General features: G+C 51.3%; 2 protein-coding genes across 9 annotated transcripts in view; both read left to right on the forward strand.

Annotated features, from left to right (window-relative positions):
* The first annotated feature begins 1,142 nt into the window (after window positions 1–1,142).
* Lpar5 (lysophosphatidic acid receptor 5) lies at window positions 1,143–2,996 on the forward strand. The gene has a single exon (XM_051173238.1). It carries the CDS (start codon window positions 1,319–1,321, stop codon window positions 2,474–2,476), a length of 1,158 nt encoding a protein of 385 aa, XP_051029195.1. The 5' UTR covers window positions 1,143–1,318; the 3' UTR covers window positions 2,477–2,996.
* A 13,831-nt stretch (window positions 2,997–16,827) lies between these two features.
* Chd4 (chromodomain helicase DNA binding protein 4) overlaps window positions 16,828–22,500 on the forward strand; it is a 35,669-nt gene continuing 29,996 nt past the window's right edge. For 5 of the 8 annotated variants that reach the window (XM_051173119.1, XM_051173120.1, XM_051173121.1 and 2 more), the window contains exons 1-5: window positions 16,828–16,993; window positions 17,819–17,997; window positions 21,533–21,654; window positions 21,850–22,065; window positions 22,300–22,418. In XM_051173119.1, coding sequence (XP_051029076.1) covers window positions 17,898–17,997; window positions 21,533–21,654; window positions 21,850–22,065; window positions 22,300–22,418 — 557 coding nt within the window. In that variant the 5' untranslated portion in view covers window positions 16,828–16,993; window positions 17,819–17,897. The remainder of the gene's footprint in view (window positions 16,994–17,818; window positions 17,998–21,532; window positions 21,655–21,849; window positions 22,066–22,299; window positions 22,419–22,500) is intronic. The other 3 variants (XM_051173122.1, XM_051173123.1, XM_051173126.1) reach the window with 1 other exon arrangement.

A 22,500-nucleotide genomic window follows, 5' to 3' on the forward strand; every position in this document is an offset into this window, starting at 1 on the left:
AGGGGGTGGGGTCCTAAGACCCTACCTTGTCCATTATCTACTTGGCTGTCCTTGGATACACCAATTGGTTCCCTTGTAAGAAGTGTACTATGGTTTAGTAGAGAGGGCTCACACAGGAAACACCTTGGGAAGCTCAGCCCCTTGGGACAGCAGCTCTCAACCCGTGGGTTGTGACCTCTTTGAGGATAGCATATCATGTCCTGCATTCCAGATATTTACATTATGATTCATAACAGTAGCAATTATTTTTCGATGTGAAGTAGCAACGAAATAACTTTTATGGTTGGGGGGTGGGGCTGGGGTCACTGCAGCATGGGGAACTGCATAAAAGGGTCCAAGCATGAGGAAGGTTGAGAACCACTGCCTCCGGTCCTTCCCCCACTTTCCTAATGGGAATGCTCAAGTCTTAATGTGCCTCTGGCCCAGGCAGACGGCAACTGCCCTGGAGTACATGGTACATTCTTATTCCCATTTTATAGATGAGGGTATGGAGGGTTAGGTGAGTCAAGCTGAGTCCAGCAGGTCCCTCTGACCAAACCCAGCCCACAGGGGGAAAGGTGACTGATAAACAGGCCTGGGATTTTGTACTGGGCTTGAGAGACTGAACTTTATTCCTCAGATAACAGGGCACCAACCTGGCCGCTGGCCCAGAGAACGTGGCCATAGCCCTTCTCTCAGCCCTGTTGTGGTTTGTTGTTAGTCTTCCTCTAATGGAATGTGAAGTCCATGGGTAGGCCAGGCCTTTGCTTTTGCTCATTGCTGGAACAGCCAGGAACCTTCCGAGGATCCAGTAAGCATTTAAGGGAAGGAGGGAAGGCGGCTTCTAAGATCAGCACTTGAAGCATTTTAGTCTTACTTAATGTCCAAACAGCATCTTCATATGCAACCAGATAAGGAAAATGAAACTCAAAGAAACTGATTTCTCTGAGGTCACAAGGTGAGGCAAGGGACAAAGCCAGAACTCATGCATACCTTGTCTGGAATCCACGGCTGCAGGACCTGGGCAGAAAGATGGGACAAGATGGGGGGAAGAGCTTTGAGGCTGGGAAAGGACTCAGGAGGCCAGTCAGGTTAGCTGAGCATTTAGACTATGGTTCTGTCTCTAGTGACTTTATTCTTGGCTTGCGTTCTGATTCCAGGTCTGCACTGCTGGAGTTGTGACACCGAAGGCTTCCAGCCTTGGCCGATCATCTATCTGCCCCTGCGGCCATAGACCACGCTCCCATGTCTTGCCTCTGCTTGCTTTGGGACAGACTCTGTAGAGCCACCAGGCTACCACCCTGGAGGTGACAGCCATGCTCGGACCTTAGTATGCCCCATGATGCCTCAGCCTAGTTTCTCTTCCCACTTGGACACGATGTTTGCCAATTCTTCAGCCAACGCCTCTTCTACCAACAGCTCTGTGCCCCGGTGCCCTGACTACCAGGGTACACATCGTTTGCATATGGTGGTCTACAGCCTGGTGTTGGCGACTGGTCTCCCCCTCAACGCTCTGGCCCTCTGGGTCTTCCTGCGTGTGCTGCGCATAAACTCGGTAGTGAGTGTGTACATGTGCAACCTGGCAGCCAGCGACCTGCTCTTCACCCTGTCACTGCCCCTGCGCCTCTCCTACTACGCCCGGCACCACTGGCCCTTCTCGGACTTCCTGTGCCAAACGTCTGGCGCCATCTTCCAGATGAACATGTACGGCAGCTGTATCTTTCTGATGCTCATCAACGTGGACCGCTACGCGGCCATCGTGCACCCGCTGCGGCTGCGCCACCTGCGGCGGCCCCTCGTGGCGCGGCGGCTCTGCCTGGGCGTGTGGGTGCTCATCCTGCTGTTCGCCGTGCCCGTCGCCCACGTGCACAGCCCGTCCATCTGCAGGTACAAGAACATCACCGTGAGCCTGTGCTTCGAGAGCTTCAGCGATGAGCTGTGGAAGGCCGGGCTGCTGCCGCTCCTGCTGCTGGCCCAGACACTGGGCTTTCTGCTGCCCTTGGCGACTGTCGTCTATTCGTCGGGCCGGGTCTTCTGGACACTGGCGAGGCCGGACGCCACTCAGAGCCAGCGACGACAGAAGACTGTGCGCCTCCTGCTGATCAACCTCATCATCTTCCTGCTGTGCTTTGTGCCCTACAACGCCACGCTGGCAGTGTACGGGTTGCTGCGAGCCCACCTGGTGGAATCCAGCCTTCAGGCCCGCGATCAGGTGCGCGGTGTGCTGATGGTCATGGTGCTGCTGGCCAGCGCCAACTGCGTGCTGGATCCGCTGGTGTACTACTTCAGTGCCGAGGGTTTCCGAAACACCCTGCGCAACCTGGGCACCGCGCTCCACACCAGGCCTTTGGCTACCAATGGGGCTAGAGGGGTGCTCACCGAGCCACCCTCAGAAACCACCCAAAACACTGGGCAGGATGCCACCAGTCAGGGGCTACTCCAGCCGGCCAATCTGGGAACACCCATCACCCAGCGCCCCCAGGATTCAGCCCTCTGAAAGGATGAAGTGTCACAGTGTAGGCTTGGGTCTCCCTCGAAGGCTTAGGGTGTACATTTGAGGGAGGTGGGCTGGGAACTTGGACTTGGAACAACTCCAGTCCTAGCGTGCAGAAGGAAACAGGGTAGAAGAAAGGGCATTGGTGGTAACAGTGTAAGCCTCTGGTTTTTACGCAGAGGATCCCGGCTCAAGTATGTAGGAAACCATGTGGTGAGCATGTCCTTGGCTAAGGGCTGGTAGATGGAGCAGAGGATGGATCTCCTGCATTTAGGCCATCAGTCAGTCTGAGAACTGAAGGTTCCCTGACCTCGGTGGATCAACTACACAGAGGTTCATCTGTCATCTTCAAAAACAAAGCAAAACTCAGGGCTGGTGGTGGGACTTGGAGCCCTCTGCTTGCGCTTGCTGGGCGGGCACATTCCCACCGAACTCCATCCCAGCCCTTCCTGGTGCTGCCTTCTGTGCTGACTTGAGGGCCACGCACACCACGCCACGCCACCAGCCCTCACTTCCACTTGGCTTCCCTGCGCAGGTGGGGGGGGGGGCATAATACAAAGCTTTATTTGATATGCACTGACCTATTTTGTGACTTGCGGTAGTTTAGACTTGACACCCAGTATGAGGTGGTTGGGGCAGGGCAGAGCTGTGGGTTGAATCCCTCTCAAATCTAGTTTTTGGTCCCTTTTCTAGTCATCCTTTCTCCTACCACTCTCTGGGCCTTTTCCATTCTGTGTCTCATTTCCCTCCCTCTCCTTCCATCTCCCCCTCCCCCTTATATAGACTGTGCTGACCTTGAACTTGGTATACAGCAGAGGCTGCCTTGAGCGAGCTCTCTCTCTCTCTCTCTTTTTTTTTTTTTTTTTTGCTTTGGCTTTTTCAAGACAGGGTTTCTTTGTGTAGCCCTGGCTGTCCTGGAACTAGCTCTGTAGACCAGGCTGGCCTCAAACTCAGAGATCCTCCTGCCCCTATCTCCAGAGTGATGGGTTAAAGGTATACACCACTCAGCTTGGCTGTTTTTGAGACAGGGTTTCTTTGTGTAGCATAGGCTGTCCTTCCTAGAAGAATTCACAGACATCTGCCTGCCTCTGCATCTTGGATTAAAGACACCACAACTAGCTAGGTCCTCCTGTTTTTGGGGCTTCCTAAGCTGGGATTGTAAGCATGCGCACCACGCAGGCTGCAGCCAATATTTTATGGAAGTTTTATTTTTTGAGAGAGAAGCTCCCTACATAGCAAACACTCTGCCTATCTCCTCTCATTCATTCTCTCCATGCCCCCTGTCCTCCTCCCTTCCCCTCCCTCCCCTCTCCTCTTCTCAGACACTTCATCCCCCCTCTCCCCTCCCTCTCCCCTCTTCACATCCCCTCTTCTCTCCTCTCATTCCTCTCTCCTTCTCTGACCCTTAACATTTTAGCAATCAAGCATCATCCTCAGACTGTTTGGTCCCCAGTTCCTTTATGCAAAAGTTGGAGGGCCTGAAGAGCTTTTGTTTCTTCTTCTTTTTTCTCTTGTGATGCTTGCCATGTTATAAATTAAGGCTAACATGTTTTTGAAACATGGAAACACGGAGGCATACACTCCATTTAGCTAAGAGCAGTAATGTCATCACATTTCATGAAGCTTCTGTGAGAGCGTGGGTGTGAAAAGGACAAGGGACATGTGAGTATTATGAATATAGTTTTGACCTCAAGGACTTCCTCAAAGATCACTTTGAGATCACTTTGCTCTAAAGTATTAGAGTCACATCTAACTTCCTCTAGGACATTATTTTTATGTCTCTGGGATGAGGGCATTGATCAGCTAAATGCTAATTGTGGTTCCTAAGGCTCAGGACTTTCTGGAGGACTGGTAGGAACTGTAGGTCAAATGTAACATTATCTTGGGCTTTACCAGGGCAGCAGCCTGGAGGTGGGGAGTGGGGAGTGGGGGTTGGGAGTCAGGCCAGGGCCAGGGTGGAGCATTTCTGGGGAAGGAAAAGGAACAGTGTTCACCAGAAGACTGTCCAAGGAAGTAAGAGAAGGGAGGATAGTTAGAGCCTGTCTATTTAGCAAGCAGGAGGCTAGAAAAATGGTTTTCTTCCATGGTTGGGTTGCTGGGAGGGTTTGCAGAGATGGAGCTGTGACATGTTTAGACCCTGACATTGAGAATTGTTGTCATGTATGTGTCCTATATGCCCTATGTCCCTGTGTATCCCATTTCAGAGAGCTTTCCCAAGCGCTTCTGTTTCATTTCATTTAAGGTTTGGTGGGCCTTTTGTGTCTTTAGGAGGGCTTCAGTTGGTGATTTACAGGGGTAAAGTGACCCCTGGTGGCCAAATCAGGGAACTAACCTCACTTCTTCAGTGACAGGCTAGTATCTCAGCCCCAGTAGAGGAAGTTGGATGCCCACTGCCCCTGACCACCAGCTGCTCTATAGAAGGCCTGCTGTTAACATCTGTCCCTAGCTCATCGGGATTCAAGGTCTGTGCTCTCCCTGGCAGGACAGGATGAATGGCATCAACCCTCCTCCGCTAAATCTCAGGACATTGCACTACACAAGCAGCTGGACAGAGTCTTTAGAAGTTTTGGTGGTGAGGATGGATATAGCTCAATAGGTAGAGTGTTTGCCTTGCATGCACAAAACCCCGGGTTTGAAACCCAGCATCACATAAACCTTGCCTGGTGTTGTATGCTTGCAATTGCAGTACCCAAGGGGTGGAGTCCTGGTGGCACACCCTTTAATCCCAGCACTGGGGCCACAGAGAAAGGCAGCTCTCCAAGAGTTTCAGGCCAGCCTTGTCTACATTGAGAGTTCTGGACAGCCATGGCTACACAGAGACCTAGAGAGAGAGAGAGAGAGAGAGAGAGAGAGAGAGAGAGAGAGAGAGAAAATGAGCAGTGGAGGCAGGAAGCTGAGGAGTTCTAGGCTGTTCTCAGCTACACATTGACAAATTGAGGTCTGCCTCAAACAAACAAACAAACAAAAAACCGCTCCCAGCTGAACTGTGGGGGCCTGTGCCTCTAATTGCCTCTAATTCTAGTGTTTAGGAGGCAGAGGCAGGCAGAGAGCTCTGTGAGTTCAAGGCCAGAGAGGTCTACATAGTCAGGCCAGCCAGCAGCCAGGGCTACATAGTGAGACCGTCTTCCTAAAAAAGAAAAACAAAAGTAATTTGAGGGGTCTGAGTCTGGTATGCATGCCTATAACCCCACCTCCATGGATACTGAGGCTGGAGAATCACCTGCATTTGAGGCCAACATTTGTAAGTCCCTAGGTATGATCTCTAGCACTACAAAACTAAATAAATGAACAAACACATTGGGAAAAAAATGAGTACTTTTATATTCAGGTACTGAGCAGATTCCAAAGTGATTAAAACAGCATGTATCACCTAAGGAGCCATGTAACTTACTATTTATTCTAAATTTTGCCTGTATTATCTGCCTTTCTCCATCTCCCTAGGTAGAATGTAAGCTCCTTGGCAGGGGGAGCAAAGGTTTTTGTTTGGCTGGTCCATTACTGTATTTACTGGCATCTAGGACAGAGCCTGGCACAAAAGAAATACTCAATAAAGACTTACTGAATGAACAGTCAGAGCTTGTGATGAACTTGACTATGGGGACCACAGCCCAGCCAGGCCAACAGTAACTAGAATGGAAGATGGAAAACAAAGGTAAGTAGGGAAGGTACTGGCAGTTGACTTAGGGGAGGCCCTGAAAGTTGCCCGGTGAGGTTTGCTCATACACGTGCTTGTAGGACAGAGCTGTAGGGAAGTCAGGAAGGGAGAGTCTAGGGAAGAGAGTACTGTGTGAAGGCTGCAGTAGGGAAGAGTGTGGGAAGAAGTCAGGGAAGCAGGTTGTCTCCAGCCTGAAACCTGTGGCTGTCAGAGCCAAGAACTGTTCTGGTCCATTTCACCACCATGAGAACAGAGGCAAGACTAGATAAAAAGACCTATTGTAGCCAGGTGATGGAGGTGCACACCTTTAATCCTAGCATTCAGGAGGTTGAGGCAGGAGGATCTTTTTTGTTCAAGGCCAGCCTGGGCAGCTGAGTGAGACCCTGTCTCAAACAGGGGGCTGAGCATAGTTTTTGCCAAGAATGTATAATGACTTGGGTTCAACCTCCAGCATAAAAAAAAAAAAAGCATTAAAGGGTTGAAACAAAATATCCCTGTTCCCTCCCTCACAAAATAAACTATTATTCTGGTGGCAGAAGTGTTGTGACAGACACCTATAGTCCCGAACTACTTTGGGACCTATGGTTAGATTATAAGGACCTATGACCTTAGTTTAGAATTCAAGGTTAACCTGGACAATAAAGAAAAGACCAAGCCTGGCCACCACACATGCCTTTAATCCCAGCACACAGGAGGCAGAGGCAGATGGATCTCTGTGTTTGAGGCCAGCCTGGTCTAAGAGTGAGTTCCAAGAGAGCCAGGGCTACACATAAAAAACCTTGTCTTGAAAAAGAAAAAGAAAAGAAGGAAGAAAGGAAGCAAGGACCCTGTCTCTCAATAAATATACAAACAAATAAATTTTCTGTACACCAAGATTTCAATATAATGTTTATAATGTCTCTATTGTTTCTTTGTTTTGTTTTGAGACAGGGTCTCTCTACTTAGCCCTGGCTGTCCTCATACTCACTATGTGACCAGGCTGGCCTCAAACTCAGAGTGCCTGCCTTTGTCTCCAAGTGCTGGGATTAAAGATGTGTTCCACTATACACCTGGCTTGTTTTTTTTTTTTTTTTGAGACAGGCTCTTCTCTTACCTATCCCAGACTGTCTTTGAGCTCTCAATCTTCCTGCCTCCGTTTCTGAAGAGTTAAGATGTGTTCCACTATGCATTTCTTTTTTGAGACAGGTTTTCTCTTTGTAGCTCTGGCTGTCCTGAAATTGTTCTGTATTCCAGGCTGGCCTTGAACTCACAGAGATCCACCTGCCTCTGCCTCCCTAGTGCTGGGATTAAAGGCGTGAGCCACCACAGCCAGACTCCACCACACTTTTATAGGGTGCCTAATATTATTTAGTTAGAATAATAATGGCTTCTGGGATATGAATATTAATATGATTAGCCCCATTTCACAGAGGAAACACTGGAGAATCTGAGGTCTCAAGGCCAAACAACCAGGAAATGGCTCAGTCTGTTTCCTAAACTCTTACTTCCAGCCTTAGGGAACTTGCCATTCCCTTCCACAATCACATTCAGCCAGTGCAATTTCCAGCTGCTTTCCCCTCCAGACCCCTAAGGCCTTGCCGTACCTCTATCATATCTTGTCGTGTATCCATTTTCTCTGAGACCCCACAGGGAAGCTCCTTAAGCAGGAAAGTAAACAACACAAAATAGTTTCAGAAAGCCCCTGAAACTGACCAGATCCACTAGTAAACAAAACTGAGAGGAACTAAGTGGAGCGAGGGACGCTCAGACCAGGCCAGTTGCCTGAAAGAAGCAGAAATCCCCTGAGCTGCTGGAGAGGTTTAGACCAACTGAGTCCCTTGAAGGGACTCTCTCCAACCTGGTGAGCTGCCTGTGGACTGTGCACTGTGCTCCGGGTCCTAGCTCTGTGAGCTGTCACCCATGCTGGGGTGGCCTTTGGTGATGCATCTCCTCTAGGTAACTCCTCACCCATATTCCTGAAAGTAACCCCAACAAAACTCAGCGGCTTACCAAGTTGGACTTTGGTGGTATCCACACTTTGTTCTATCCTGGGCTCCTTACCTGGGGTGAGTAGAGGTGTGTTGCATTTCCCCAGGAAGTTTAGTCACACATCCATCCCTGGTTTCCTTACCTCCTCTTCCCTCCCTCCTCATGTAAACCACTGAGCTCTTCTGCTGGCCCACACTGAATCTGCCTTGTTATCTCTATACCGCTCTCCCATCTTCCTTCTCCATCCTAGTCCACTTAGTGGCTTCCCTGACCCTCACTTTACACTTGCCTTGGAACCCTGTGCTAGACACTGCAGGGCCCATTCATGTCTCCAAGTGTGTCGTTCCCCAAGCACACCCCACAGTGGCTGGCTTAGACTTCCTGCAATTGGCCATGACCATCTCCCCAAGTCTGCCATGTACTCATTTTTCTGACAGTCGATACTCTTACACCCACCAACTCAGCAAGAGGGGATGGTTATTTGATTCTTAGTTCCTCCAAGTCTGTCTCCTCTAGTGGATGGCCCGAAGACTTGGGGTGTAGTAGCAACCATCAATCTTGAGATACAGTTGAGGAGAATCAGGAGGGAGGTGAGCAACCCAAATGATGGCAGATCTGCTTCCTTTTTGGCCTCATACTATCTCACAGAAAAGCTCTGCAAGGGTTGCCAACTGGAGTTCCATGAAGCCTGGGGAAGGAGCGAGGTAAACCTCATACGGTCTTTCCTGCTATTTCAGCAGGCCCTAGAGACAGAGCAGGAGCTAAGACAGTTGTCCTATGCCACCTGCCAGAACTCTTAAAGCACTGGAAAGGGAAGTCTCTCCTACTGGGCTTAGAGAAAACCAAAGGCTTCCAGTACTTTGGAATCAAACAAACCTGGCTAGTAATTTTCAGCTGTCACTTCTTAGCAATGTGACTTTGACCAGTTAACCTCTGCGAGCCTCTGTTTCTACCCGTGAAATGGGGCTCATAGTATCTACTTATTGAGTGATTGAGGGCCAATGAAATTTGAAAGGCACTTTAGAAACCCCTAAATGGGAACTCCTTCCATCAAGGTCTTATGTAGGGTTTTGGGGTTCCTGGCCGTGCTCTTCTGAAAGACAGCAAGGACTCCAGGTGCATGGTCCAGATGAGCCCTGCTTCTGAGCAGAACTAGAGTCAGGGGAACTAGCAATAGGCAGGCTGGGCACGTTTCCATGGTGCTGGGTCAAGCAGGCAGCCTTGGGGCAGTAACTGGCCCATTGCCCTCTGGGGGCACTCTCTCCCCATGAGGCTGATGTCCAATCCTGGGGACTAATATGGAGGTGGAGAAGTGCATGAAAGGCAGAAGGAGCGACAGAATGAAGAATCAACGGTGGAGAAGGGACCAGGGAGAAGGCTGGAGGGGAAGTAAGGGCCAGGCAGGCACAGGGTGGGGCTGGGAGAGGGGCCCGTGGCCCTGAGGGCAGCGCCAGCCCTGGAGGGAAAGCTCCGACCCGGGGAGGGAGGAGGGACAGAGAGGGAGACCAGCAGCGCTGACACAGCCTCGATGTGTGGAACGGGCTGGGGTTTGGCCCACAGGTCAGGCGTCTGGCAGTATTATGGGATGGAGAGGCCTTAGGAGACAGGGAGAGTATTATGGGCTGGAACAGCCTTAGGAGACTGGGGAATATTATGGGCTGGTGAGGCCCGGCTCCAACTGGAGGCGGGAGGAAGGGGTGCGGGGCGGGAAGGGGGGGTGGTGGTGGAAGGGAGTATTATGGGCTGGAGGCCTCCTGCGACCAGAGGCAAGAGTATTATGGGCTGGCAAGGCCTTCGGTGGCCAGAGGGGGGAGCAGCGGGGGATGGCACCGGCTGCATGTGACTGGGGGGGGCAAGTTGGGGGGTGATGAGTGGGGGTGGGGAGCTTATTATGGGATAGCTCTTTGTACCTACTGCGGGGACTGCTTCTCCAGAAGATATTATGGGATGTCGTGTGTGGGAGGGGGAGGGGGGCTGGGGATTATTATGGGATGGTGGTGCAGAATTGGGAGGGCCCGAGGAGCTCTTCTCCAACGCCCCCCCACCGGTTCACCCCTTACTCTCTCCCCGTTCTAAGGTCAGCCTTCCTCCAAGACCTCAATGGGAGCACCTGAAATCCGTCCCTACACACTTCACCCACACATCAACAGCCACTCCCCCCTCCGTGCTGGGCACCTCAGCCCATCCTGGGCATCTCCTGTCTAGCAGCCACCTCCGGTCTGTGGAGGAGAAAATGTAACTCCTGGGTAATGGGGAGAAAGCCTGGCAGCAAGGTTGTGGTAGCCAGTGGTTCCCACCTGCATGTCACCTTTGACCCCCAAATTCTTAAGTCACTCTCCTTCCTTTCCTCCCTCGGGTCCACAAAGTGGGGGCCCTTGGCTCTCCCCTCCCCCGCCCCTCCATTTCCTCTCCACCTCCCTCCACAGCCGTAACCAGTAAAACAGGCGGCCGGCTATTATGGGATGGCTGCTCCCTGCAGCTCTGCAGGGAGGGGGCGGTCACCGCGGAATGTCTCTTGTGGGTGGCTATTATGGGATGGCCGCCTCTCTTCTGGGAGGGGTGGGGGCTAGGGAGGAGAATTATTATGGGATGGACTAGCACAGCTGGGTGGGGCTGTCCTGGGTAGGTAAAGCTCTGGGGAGGGCGGGGGGGGGGGGGAGGAAGGAAGAGGGAGGGAAGGAGCTGGCGAGGGTGGGGTGAGCCCTGGAGCCAGACCTGAGGCCTGGCAGGAGTAACTGGCTGGAGAGGTTTCTTTGGTGACAGCTGTTGGAAGAGGCTGAAGGGGCAGGCTCCATCGAGCCAAAGCCTAGGACACCTGGGTCCTCTTCCCATCTCGGGGGTTGCAGAATACGGGGTGTGAGGTGCGGTACTGGAAGAGCTCCCCGGCTTCCTTCTGCCTGTGCCTCCTATAGCCTGGGGACTGAATCTCATGCAGAGGGGTGAACACCGAAAAAGTGGGAGCTGAGTGGGTTCCTGAGGGACAGATGTCACTCCCCAAACCTCACAGGGGCTGCATCCTGTCTAGCTAGCTAGTCTTCACAAACCCTCTTTCGGTCAGTGCAGAACTAGCCGTCCCTGGGATCTTTGAGCAGTTTCACCAGCCATCCAAAACAGAGGTGTGAGGAGAGGAACCATAGATTGTATGCTAAAAACTCCAGGGTACTCTCCTCAGGGTGTTATTCCAGGTTCTTGTATACCATAGGGTGGAAACAGAATTCTAGATAACTGGCTAGAGAGGCTGCCCCCTTGGGTGCATTCATTAGGAGATTATACCATCCTTAGTCTCTATGGGCCAATCATGTCAGTAGCTTATTTATAATTTATCAAGGAGGTTAGCATGGGGCAGAGAAGGGGGTGGGAGGTACAGAAGCTTGAGGACCACAAAAGCAGCACAAAAACACACCCTGTGCCCCCTGGCACTCAAGAAGGCAAAATGGACCTGGAGGTGGAGATCTGGCTCAGCAGTTAAGAAACTGCTTTTGCAGATGCCCCAGGTTCAGTTCTCAGCGCCTTCGTGGTGGCTCACGGCTGACCATAACTTCAGTTCCAGGGGCTCTGATGCCCTCTTCTGTTCTCTTCACACACTGGGCATGTACATGGTGCACATACATATATGCAAGCAAGCACTCATACACGTAAAATAAAATCTAAAAGGAAAGAGTAAATAAAAATATGAGGAGGGATTTGAACCTCCTTGTGCTGGTACCTTATGAAGGTAGAATCCGCAGGGCAGAGTGGTGTGGTTGATGAAGTGTACCAATATTTTAAACCATTGGCAAGAGGCTATGGCTTGTAAACCCTCCATAGTTTATATTCACCTATCACTGTGGTAATGGGGTGTACATAGGAGAGGTAGGATCTGGGGAAGTTGGAGATATTTATTATACAAATGAATATGAAGTCCAGAGATATGGTTAATAGAAGAAATTGGGGATGGGATAGGTATCCAGCAGCACTGTGTAGGAAGGGACAGCTTTCCTTTAAGGAGGAAATACCTACATTATAATGTCTTAAATGAACCATATCCCAGCTAGACAGTGGTGGTGCACATCAGCACTCAGGAGGCAGAGGCAGGCAGATCTCTTCAGTTCCAGGCCAGCCTGGTCTAGTCCAGGACAGCTGGGGCTGTCTCAAACTCTGTCTCAAAAACAACAACCCCTGCCCCTCCAAAAAACAAAACAAAACAAAAACCAGGGACTGGAGAGATGGCTCAGAGGTTAAGAGCATTGACTGCTCTTCCAGAGGACTTGAGGTTCAATTCCCAGAAACCACGTGGTAGCTCACAAACGTCTGTAATGAGATCTGATTTCCTCTTCTGCCATATACATGCAAGTAGAACACTGTATGCATAATAAGTAAGTGAGTAAGTAAATAAGTAGAAGCTTGAATAAGGGAGACTATGGAAACCTGTGGGATGGAGAGAATAGCCAGTAGACCACAGTAAACTCATCCAGAGGGTAATCCAGAGAGCTCAGCTAAGTTTTGGAAAAAGAAAACATGAACTTTAAAGATGATGGTGGCAGCTTTTGGCAAGAACTAAAGTGGATTTGCTTGTTTTGAGATCTCTCCATGTCTCTCTGGCTGGACTAGAATTTAGCCTCACACTCAGAGATCCACCTGTCTCGAGTTCCAGGTTAAGGGTTTGTTCCCATCATGCCCTGTTAGACCTAATACTTCACTGTGGAGTGCTCATGGTTATACTCACAGGATTTGAGGAGAAGACACATCCAGCATCACTGGTAATCTGTCTGAGAGCAAGGAGACTGTCAGAATTCCCTGTTTCTTCAGCACTCACCAATTTGGTCCTTTGAGTTTCACAGGGGAGTGTTACCTGTTGCGGCCCTCTCTCTGGAGAGGTGAGATGAGCAACACAAGGATAGACAGCATGAGAACCTTCCAGTTCACTTCAGATCAGGAAGGCCTCTTCCTGTGAGGAAGTTCTGGTTCCTTTTCAACCCATCCAGCTTCCCCGGGCCTTTGGCCTTCCTGAAACAAGCAGATTAGAGCACAGGGGGACATCTCTGGCTTAAGGGAAAGAGGGGGTGAGGCAGTGGCCTTGGGATACTGGTTTTCACTGACAGCCTTAGTTTCTAGAACCCAGAAAGAGGGAAAAGTGGTTGGCCTGGAACCCAGAGACTAACTAGCTTCTGCTTCCCAAGAGCTGGTGTTAACATACTCCATTACACCAATTCCTTTGTTTGTTTGTTTGTTTAGTTTGTGAAGTGGAAGATGGGGTCCCAACAAAATGAGGATGGGAACAAATTGGTGGTATTATAAGGCTTCAGGACATATAACTGGGGATTGACTGAAAAAACATAGGACATTGCACATGAACAAAATTTGGCATTCAAGAACCAAAGTAGGGAAGAGATGGTTCAGGAGTTGAGTACTGGCTGCTCTTTCAGAGGACCTGGGTTCCATTCCCAGTATGCATATGGTAGTTTATAACCACCTGTTACTCCGGTTCCAAAGGATCTGATGCCCTCCTCTGGCCTCCATGGACACAAGGCAATAACATGGTACCTGGGCATATGTGCAAGCAAAAATACTCCTAAACATATTTTTTAAAAAAAGCTTTATGTAGTGTTTCCTACCAATAATTCCTGTAACCCTAGGATTTGGGAAACAGAGCAGGAGGATAGAGGATGATGATCTGAGGTCAGACTATAAAGACAGAACCTATTTAAAACAAAAAACAAAAAGGCAGTTGGGTGTGGATTCAAACATCTTTAGTCCCAGCACTCAGAAAGCAGAAGCAGGTGAATCTCTGAGTTTGAGGCTAGCCTGGTCTACAGAGCGAGTTCTAGGACAGCCAGGGCTACACAGAGAAACCCTGTCTTGGAAAACAAAATGGTTTAATGGGCTTGAGAGAGGACTCCACGGCTAAATGACATGCTGTTCTTGCAGAGGATTGGAGTTCAATTCCCTGCACCTACCTCAGACAGCTTTAGAACTGCCTGTAACTCCAGCTCTAGGGAATCTGATAATACCCCTCTAACCTCCTCCTCTAACACACACACACACACACACACACACACACACACACACACACACACTAAAAACAAAAACTAACCCCAAGCAAACAAGTAAAAGAATAAAGGTAGCAATTGTGGCACAGTGATGTCTTTTAAGGAAACATGATAATGTTACAGAATTTCAGCATTAGAACACTGACTGAGTGAATGCTGCTTACCATTCAAAATCCCTTAGCACCTAGGGACTAGCCAGGAGATTATCACTCTCTTTTTTCCTCTCTTCTGAGGTCTCTTCTGCTCTTCTCCTCCTGCACTGTGGATCAAACTGAAGGCCTTGCATGTCCTAGGCAAGCACTTTACTGGTAAGGGATAACTCCAGCTCTAGGTGATATCTTTGTTGCTGTTTAGAGACAGTCTCCAGTTTAGCCCAGAATGGTTCCAAACTGAGGATCTTCTTGTCTCTGCCTCAAGAGTGCAGGGTTTGAAGGCATGCATCCCCAGGCCCTGTAGGAGATTATCTTGTCAACCCCTTCTCTTGTAAACCCTCTGGATCAGTGGTTCTCAACCTGTGGGTAGTGACCCCTTTGGGTAGTCTGAATGACACTTTCTCACAGGGTCACCTAAGACCATCGGAAAACACAGATGTTTATATTACGATTCATAATTGTAGTAACATTACAGTTATGAAGTAGCAACAAAGAAAATGTTATGGCTGAGGGTCACCACAACATGAGGAACTGTATTAAAGGGTCACAGCATTAGGAAGTTTGAGAACCACTACCCTGGAGGGACCACCTCCCCAGACCTCTAAGAGGGTTGTGATCTCCCCTGGGAGCAGACAGGACATTGGGAAGCAGTGATCAGCAGTAGTTCTTTGACCAGCTACTTTTATATTGTATCATGGTCTCTTTGGTGGTTTAATGTTTCTTTTTAAATTATTTATTGGTTAGAGCATGGGTGCTGATAATAATGTTTACTTATTTGGGACTTGATTCTACTGAAACCCAGGCTGGCCTTGAATTCACTAAGTAGCAAAGGATGGCCTTAAACTCTTGATCATTTGCCTTCTGAGTGCTGGGATTACAGGCATATGACACCATTCCCAGCTGTTTATGTTTCTTGTGGGAAGGCACCTGTGCCTTTCTTTGCCTTCTTAGTAGTGCCAGCTCTCTGTACCTTGCTAGGTACTCTGTCAAAGGAATGTTGAATGAACATGAGTAACATGAGTAACGGGGACTAGAGAGAGAGCAAGGTTCAGCACTTGGCATTATAGAGGGTCCTCAGTTCACCTGGTGATGATGGGATAGCCATCCAAAGGGGCTGCCTGGACTTGAGAGAGGAGAAGAGGACAGTTGGGATGTTGAGAAATAGTTTTTGGATGGGGGTTTATAATTAGTATGGGATGTTCTGGGTCAGTTAAAGTTCATGCAAGTTTTTCATCTAGTCAGTATATTATGTTTGATTTTACACAAACTTTCAGAGCGGGAGGTAAGCATCTAGGGTATACCTGGATTTTGATTGGATTGGATAGGGCTCTAGGTTGGCTCTCAAAACAGAGTGTCTGGAAATGGTGAGCTAGGGAGCCCAAGGTCCTGAACACTGAGAGGCTTCTGGCCAGAGTACTCCTTTTGCCCAGAAAGGGAATAAGGTGTGTGCTAATGGGGGCGGGGACAGGGCAGTTAGTAGTTTGCCACACCCTCTCTGCTCTTGGGTGTTGGAAGAGACTGACAACTTCTAGAGATGGGGGAGGTTGTGAATATTATGGGATGTCTGGCCAGAAGACCTGTGTGAGGTGGTGGAGTGCAGCAGAAGTATTATGGGATGTGGCACTGGGTTGTGTTGGGAGTGTTATGATATCATGGGCTTCTTATAATTATGGGATGTTGGAGTAGAAGGAGTAAATGATGGGACATTTTCCCAGTGCTAGGGGAGAGGAGATTCAGATGTATGTCCATTTGTGGGGTGGCGGTCTCCGCTGTTGGTCATTAGTGAGTATCTATTGGATAGGGAGGAGTGTAATTTATGGGCCAGCTAGAAAGAGACCAGGGAGGCTGGGGGTGGTGATATGAACATCTAAAACACCCCGCACACCAGGCACCCCTCACAGGCTGTGCGGGCACTGAGGGCAGCTCTAGGGGTTGGCTATTATGGGATACCAGTATAGAAAGTGGGAGACTGATTATTACGGGATGTGTGTGGGAGGAGGCCGAGTGTCCGTTGTAGTGTGGGGTGGGTGAGTTTCTGACAATCATGGGATATCAAACTGGGGGTGGATGAAGGGTGGTTATTATGGGATGTCAGTGGGGGATGGGGTTGAGTATTATGGGATATGAGGCTGAAGTGATGGGAGGGGTGCTTATTATGGGATGGCCAAGGGGAGGGAGGGGTAACGAGTTATTATGGGATGTTAGCAGTAGAGCCAAGAGTGAAGAAGTTGGCAAAGAGTGGTTATTATGGGATATCTGAGGTGGGGAGCAGGTTTAGTTTGTAGAGGTCGGCAATATATGTCAGTAGCCCCCGGGCATATATATGCATGGAGTGTTGGGGGCGGGGTGTGTGTATGTGGGGTGTCCGTGTGTATTATGGGATGGCCAGGAGGTGGGCGGTTGCCCGGGTGACGCGCGCGCGCGCTCGACGGGGGCGTGGCCAATGGTTGCCTGAGCGACGAGGGGGCGGGGGTTGCCCGGGAGACCTAGGGAGGAGGGTGGCGGTAGTGGAGGGGGGGTTGGAGTTGGTTGAGGTTATTATGGGCTGTCCGTGGGGGGGCGGGGCCTGTGCGGTGGGATTTCCCGGCCGGTGTTTCGGGCCCTTTAAGAGGCGACGCCGGAGCCGGAGCCATTTTCCCCCCTTCGGCCGCGGCGAGGAGGAGCCGGAGCGGGAGTGACACCGGCGAGACCCGGCGCGACCTGAGGCGGCTCTAGGGTGAGGAGAGCGCGAGGCAACGGGAGAGGCGTCTCTCACAGCCCGACATCACCTTGAGGGTCATCCCTTCACCTGTCCCTTCCTCAGGCGTCCCGGGGCCGGCGGGCCGTGCCCCGGCCGGGCAGCCGACCCCTCTCCTCCTCCCCCGGGCCGTTCGCGTTGCCCCAGGCGTCGCCCTGCCCGGAGGGAGCCGTGCTCCCCGCGCCCGTCTCCCGGGCCCGGCCTCCACAATGCCGGGCGCCCGCCCCTCGCCCTGTGCTCGCTAGCCCCCCGGGACACGTGGCCCGGCCCCCTTCCCGGTGGGAGCAGCTCTCCGCCGGCGCCCCGACTCCTCGGGACCCTGGAGCGCCCGGGCCTCCACGCCCCCTGCTCCGGGCCCGCCGTTCCGGAAGAGAACCCGAGTCGTCCCGGAGGACAGCCTTTGGAGAGCTGCCCTGTCTGGGCACTGGCCCCTCCCCGGGCTCCCGGGGGCCCCCCCACTCCCAAGTGACCTTGTGTCCCCGAGCACCGGCCGCCTGCCCCGGCCCCCTCTGCGCCCCGCCACTCGGACCCCCTCCTCAGCCTCCCCTGGTTCATTCACTCCAGCCCGGCTCGTCCCCACCCCGCCATGCACCCGCCTGACCTCGGGGGCACCGCTCCCTCTTCTTGGGGGCTTGTGCTGGGGGAGCCGGCTCACGGGCTGGCCCCGAGGAGTGTGGAACTAAGTTCAGCCCGAGTGCTTCGGGTGCTCGGCTAGGGTGGCAGGGCCGGGGGGGGGGGGCGGAAAGAGCGAGTGGGGGAGGGGGGCTGCGCGTCACTCACTGTTCTCCCCCCTCCCCCGCACAGTGACTCGGGCCAGTGTCGAGGGCCCCAGGCCGCAGGCAGGAGCAGCTGGGCCAATTCCCTGGCCGGGGAGCGGAAGGGGATGGCGTCGGGCCTGGGCTCCCCGTCCCCCTGCTCAGCGGGCAGTGAGGAGGAGGATATGGATGCACTTCTGAACAACAGCCTGCCCCCACCCCATCCAGGTAACGTCTTCCCTGAGCGCCCAGGGCAGGAAGTGTTGGATCTTTCCTAGCGACTTGAGTGAGGCTGGGGTGTGCTGCTCGTCTCCAGTGTGCAGAGCTCAGGGTGGAGGGCACCCGAAGGGAGTGGTTCTCTTCTGCGGAGCTCTTGTGTGTTGGTGGGGGGGGGATGCGGGAGGGGGGAGGTGAAAGCCATGTGCCTCTTGGGCACCGCGGACCCAGATGTAAGCTGGCTGTACTCAAGGCCGTCTGGAATACTCCGCAGTTCCCAGTTGAGGGAGCTCTCTGGGTTAGCACACAGTACCTTGTGCAGGTTCTTAGGAATGCAGGTGGCTGGCACTCCTGGAGACTCCGGTGACACGGTGGGGTGCTTTGAGATCTCTGTTGTAGGAGCCAGGCATTTGGGATCCCGCGGTTGTGGGAGGGTTGGTTGCTCTCTGTCGGATTATTTTTAGCTTGTGATCAGTTACCGGTTCTCTGCGCAGTTTCAACAGTCTGAAGTTTGAATCTCGCTCCTTATCGGCTCTAGAGAACTTTTAGCTAGGCAGAGTATTGGAATTTTTTGAGTGGGGAAGGGATGGGGGAATAGGATACAGTAGCCGAGGAAGGAAAGGCAGAGGGAAGGAAGGGACTCCTTTTCCCCTGGGGTGGGCATAATCCCGGCCTCCTTCCTAAAGGCTTCCACCACTCTGAAGTAGTTTGGGGTCTGGGTTGGTGGTGTGAGGTGTTTGTGTGGGTTTTTAGGGTTTGCACTATCAGTGTTTTGGGGTGGCTCCTTGGACTGGCCAAACCTGTATAGTTATTAATCAGAGTGCCTGTTCTCAAGTGATGGCTGCTGTCACGCTTATAAATGGATTTCTTCTTGTCTCCTTATTCAGAGCCCCTTAGTTAAGACACCTATTGGTTTATTGACTCCCTGTTAAGTTAAAAAATTAAAATTTAAATAAAAAAGAAGCAAGCCCTTCCCCACCAGTGCCATTCCTTTGCCCCCACCCCATTCTGGGGTCTGGTGGTCTTGGTTTATTGTTCGTGGTTTTTCTGTGTAACAGCCCTGGCTGTCCTGGCATCTGCTTTGTAGACCAAGCTGTCCTGGAACTCACAGAGATCCGATTCCCTCTGCCTCCGGAGTGCTGGGATTAAACGTGTGCACCGCAGCCAGGCCTGTTTTTGTTTTTTATGACATGGTTTTCACTTCTGTCTTTTCCTTAGACCTAACTGGATTCTGAGGTACCCTGAAGAAATGCTTTTTAATTTAAGTTTGCTTTTTTTTTTTTGGAGACGGCTTCCTGGCTGTCCTGGAACTCACTCTGTAGACCGGGCTGTCCTCCAGCTCACAGAGATCCACCTGCACCACAAGTATTGGGATTAAAGGCATGTGCCATCACTGCTCAGCAAATGTGACATTTTCTAATTTGGAATTATTCACTTCAGTCTGAGGCCGTTTAAGAGAGCTGATATCTTTGGCCACTGGGATAAGAGACTTAGATTTGTGTCTCATCCCTGAGGTGTAACGCTGCAGATCTCTGTGCCTTTATGGGGTGGTGGTAAGGAAGAAGGCTGACTTTCCTGCATATTCTTTGTGAGGGGCAGGATGAGTAGTGCTGTCCCAGCAGTGTTGGTCCTCAGCTTAGCCTTCTATTATCCCTTTGGTCTAGGGCTTCCCTCCTAAGTTGAGTGAGAGCTGTGCAGGCTCTCGCTGTGAACTCTGCCCCAGTATGTAGCATGACCCAGTTTTTTCCACTTGACACACCCAGTTTGCCCCTTTCCCAAATCTTCCTTTCTGTCTCCTGCAGCGTGTGGTTGCCTGAGGAGTTGGAGGGTTGTATGTGGATGGGAAGGCGGGCGTCTGCTTTGCCTCCGTGTGCTTGTCCCTGTCTCACTTCTCTATAGGCAAAGATGAAGAAGGGGATGCAGCTGATGGAGGGGTGCTGTAAGGCTTATGGGGGAGAAGCCTTTAAGAACATGATTGTTGGGGAATGAGAGGGCGCATCTAACCTGACTTGATACTGGAATGAGTGGAAATGGGAGGCCTATGGTGCCTGTACAGCCTCAGGGCCTGTCTAACTTTGCAAGGGCAGAACTGGAATCATTTCAGGGCTACTTTTGGGGCTCATGAGCTCACGCTTGCCACTGTTCTCTTGGTCCTACTACTTTTATGGGGTCCAGACATGATTTCCATATGCTGGAGAGGATTCTTGTTGCATGATTAGGGAGCTGAGCTTTGAGACTGGTTTTAGGCTCCATTCCTTAAGCTAAAGCTTGTGGATACCTTCAAGGGAACAAGGTCATATAGTCTGATAACCTCCACTGAGCCCTTGTTAAATCTTAGTTGTAATGTTTTAGGAAAATTATTGAGTGAGTAATGCAGTCCTTCAAATAGTGTTGCTCTTGGTTGATGCTGTCTTGGTTTGCTTGTCTGGAGCGGGAGGGTGGCCTGTCACAAACTGTCACCCTTGAGTAGGTATGAGAGGCCATTGGCATGGGACCTAGGGCCAGGTGATAATTTGAGAAGTTCCCTCTGAGGGTTCTCTTTTCCCTGTATACTTCTATCAGCTCCTCCCCTCCACCCCTCCCTGCCACTTCCTGTCTGTCTTAGGTTGGCACTGGGTGCCCTGGGCTGGCTTTCGCGGTCAGGAGCCATTTTCCTTCTCTTCAGTGGGTGAGGCACTCCCTTCTCTCTCCTCCCTTTCCTACTCCCCCTTTCTTGGGCGGGGGTGGCTTGGGAAGAGATGGAGGAGAGGGAGGAGGGAACTGGTACAAAGAAAGCTGTCTCTTAGCCTTCTCCCTCTGTGCCCCTTTCTACCTATCCTTGCCCAGGAGCCCCAGTGTTACCCAGGCTTTGTGTGTGCTGCTAGCCAGGGAAGGAGGTGGAGCCAGATGGAAGGGGGGTTGGGAAGGGGAGATGGTGACAGCTGGGCTGATTCCGGGCCCCTAGGGAGAAGAGTCGCCTGACCCAGGAGAAAGCTGGAAAGAGGCAGTAGGACTAGAAATGGAGAAAGGAAACTGGGAATGGGTATGAAGTTGAACTGGAAACTGAATCTGGGACTGGGGAGATTCTGGTGGTTCTGAATAGTGATAAACCCAAAGGGGTTTGATAAAGGTGTGAATTCTTAGACCCTGAACCTGCTCTTTGATCTGGGGTGATGTGGTGAGGATTGAGTTTGTGTTTAGTGCCTTCTGGTTAGGCTTTCCTCACCTCACAGTCTTACAGGCTGGATCCAGTTCTTTCTTGCTATGATCCAGGCAGCTCCATTTACCACACAGCTGAAGGTGGCTGAGTGCTGAAGAGAGGAGGTAGGGGCCTGGACAGCTGCCCAAGGTGGGCCTGCTCTAGCCTGGCAGGCCTATTTCAGGGATATTAGCTCTCTTTGTCTGTTTTTGTACTGGGTGTCAGCTCCCTTCCGTGTGTTACAGCAGTTCTCTGAAGGGGAGTCCGGGACCAGAGCTGGGCAGAGCCGGACTAACCCTCTGCGTTAGGTCCTTACCTTTTGCCGTTGTTCTTTCTCCCCATCTGTCACACTTTGCCAAATGTATGTAGAAAATGAAGAAGACCCAGAAGAGGATTTATCAGAAGCAGAGACTCCAAAGCTTAAGAAGAAGAAAAAGCCTAAGAAACCTCGAGACCCTAAAATCCCTAAGAGCAAGCGCCAAAAAAAGGAGGTGAGTGGGTGACTGAATGTTCTGGGGAGTGAGAGGAAGGAAGAAGGAGGTGCTCCAAGCACGGTTGTAGGCCTCAGGGTTTTTTCTCCTTCTGGAGCTGTGGGTCAGATCCTGGGATGAGCCTCAGGACTGTCCTGAGGTGAGCATGTGTGTAGCATGTGTGTCTGTCTCCCTCTTCCCCCTTCCCTGCTCCAGCGTTTACTCTTATGCCGGCAGCTGGGGGACAGCTCTGGGGAGGGGCCAGAGTTTGTGGAGGAGGAGGAAGAGGTGGCTCTGCGCTCAGACAGTGAGGGCAGCGACTACACTCCTGGCAAGAAGAAGAAGAAGAAGCTCGGACCTAAGAAGGAAAAGAAGAGCAAGTCCAAGCGGAAGGAGGAGGAGGAAGAGGAGGATGATGACGATGACTCAAAGGTGTGAGACCTCTGTCCTGCCAAGACTGCTGTCCTCTCCTCTTTCCTGTTAGCCCCTGTCCCTTGTTCCCAGATACAACCTGCCCTTTAGAACACAATCTCTCCATATCGTTTTCATTATCTCCTTGTCGCTCTCTTTTACCTTGCTCTTGCAAGCCATAGTTTCAACTTGAATGTGTTCTCTTAGCAAGTGTGAACAGCAGGAGGCAGGTCCTTGACTGTGTTCTCTTTGCAGGAACCAAAATCATCTGCTCAGCTTTTGGAAGACTGGGGCATGGAAGACATTGACCATGTGTTCTCAGAGGAGGACTACCGTACCCTCACCAATTACAAGGCCTTCAGTCAGTTCGTCCGGTAAGTCAGGAGGGTCTTAAGGAGTGGGAAGGGAGGAGATTCCTTCTATAATTTCTTCTTGCTTCCTTATCTTTTATTTTTA

Source organism: Phodopus roborovskii, unplaced genomic scaffold (genome assembly GCF_943737965.1).
Source record: "Phodopus roborovskii unplaced genomic scaffold, PHOROB, whole genome shotgun sequence".
Classification (NCBI taxonomy): Eukaryota; Metazoa; Chordata; class Mammalia; order Rodentia; family Cricetidae; genus Phodopus; species Phodopus roborovskii.

Excerpts from the sequence above, each read along its gene's own strand:
- Lpar5 (XM_051173238.1), top strand. The coding sequence starts at position 1,319 with ATGATGCCTCAGCCTAGTTTCTCTTCCCACTTGGACACGATGTTTGCC.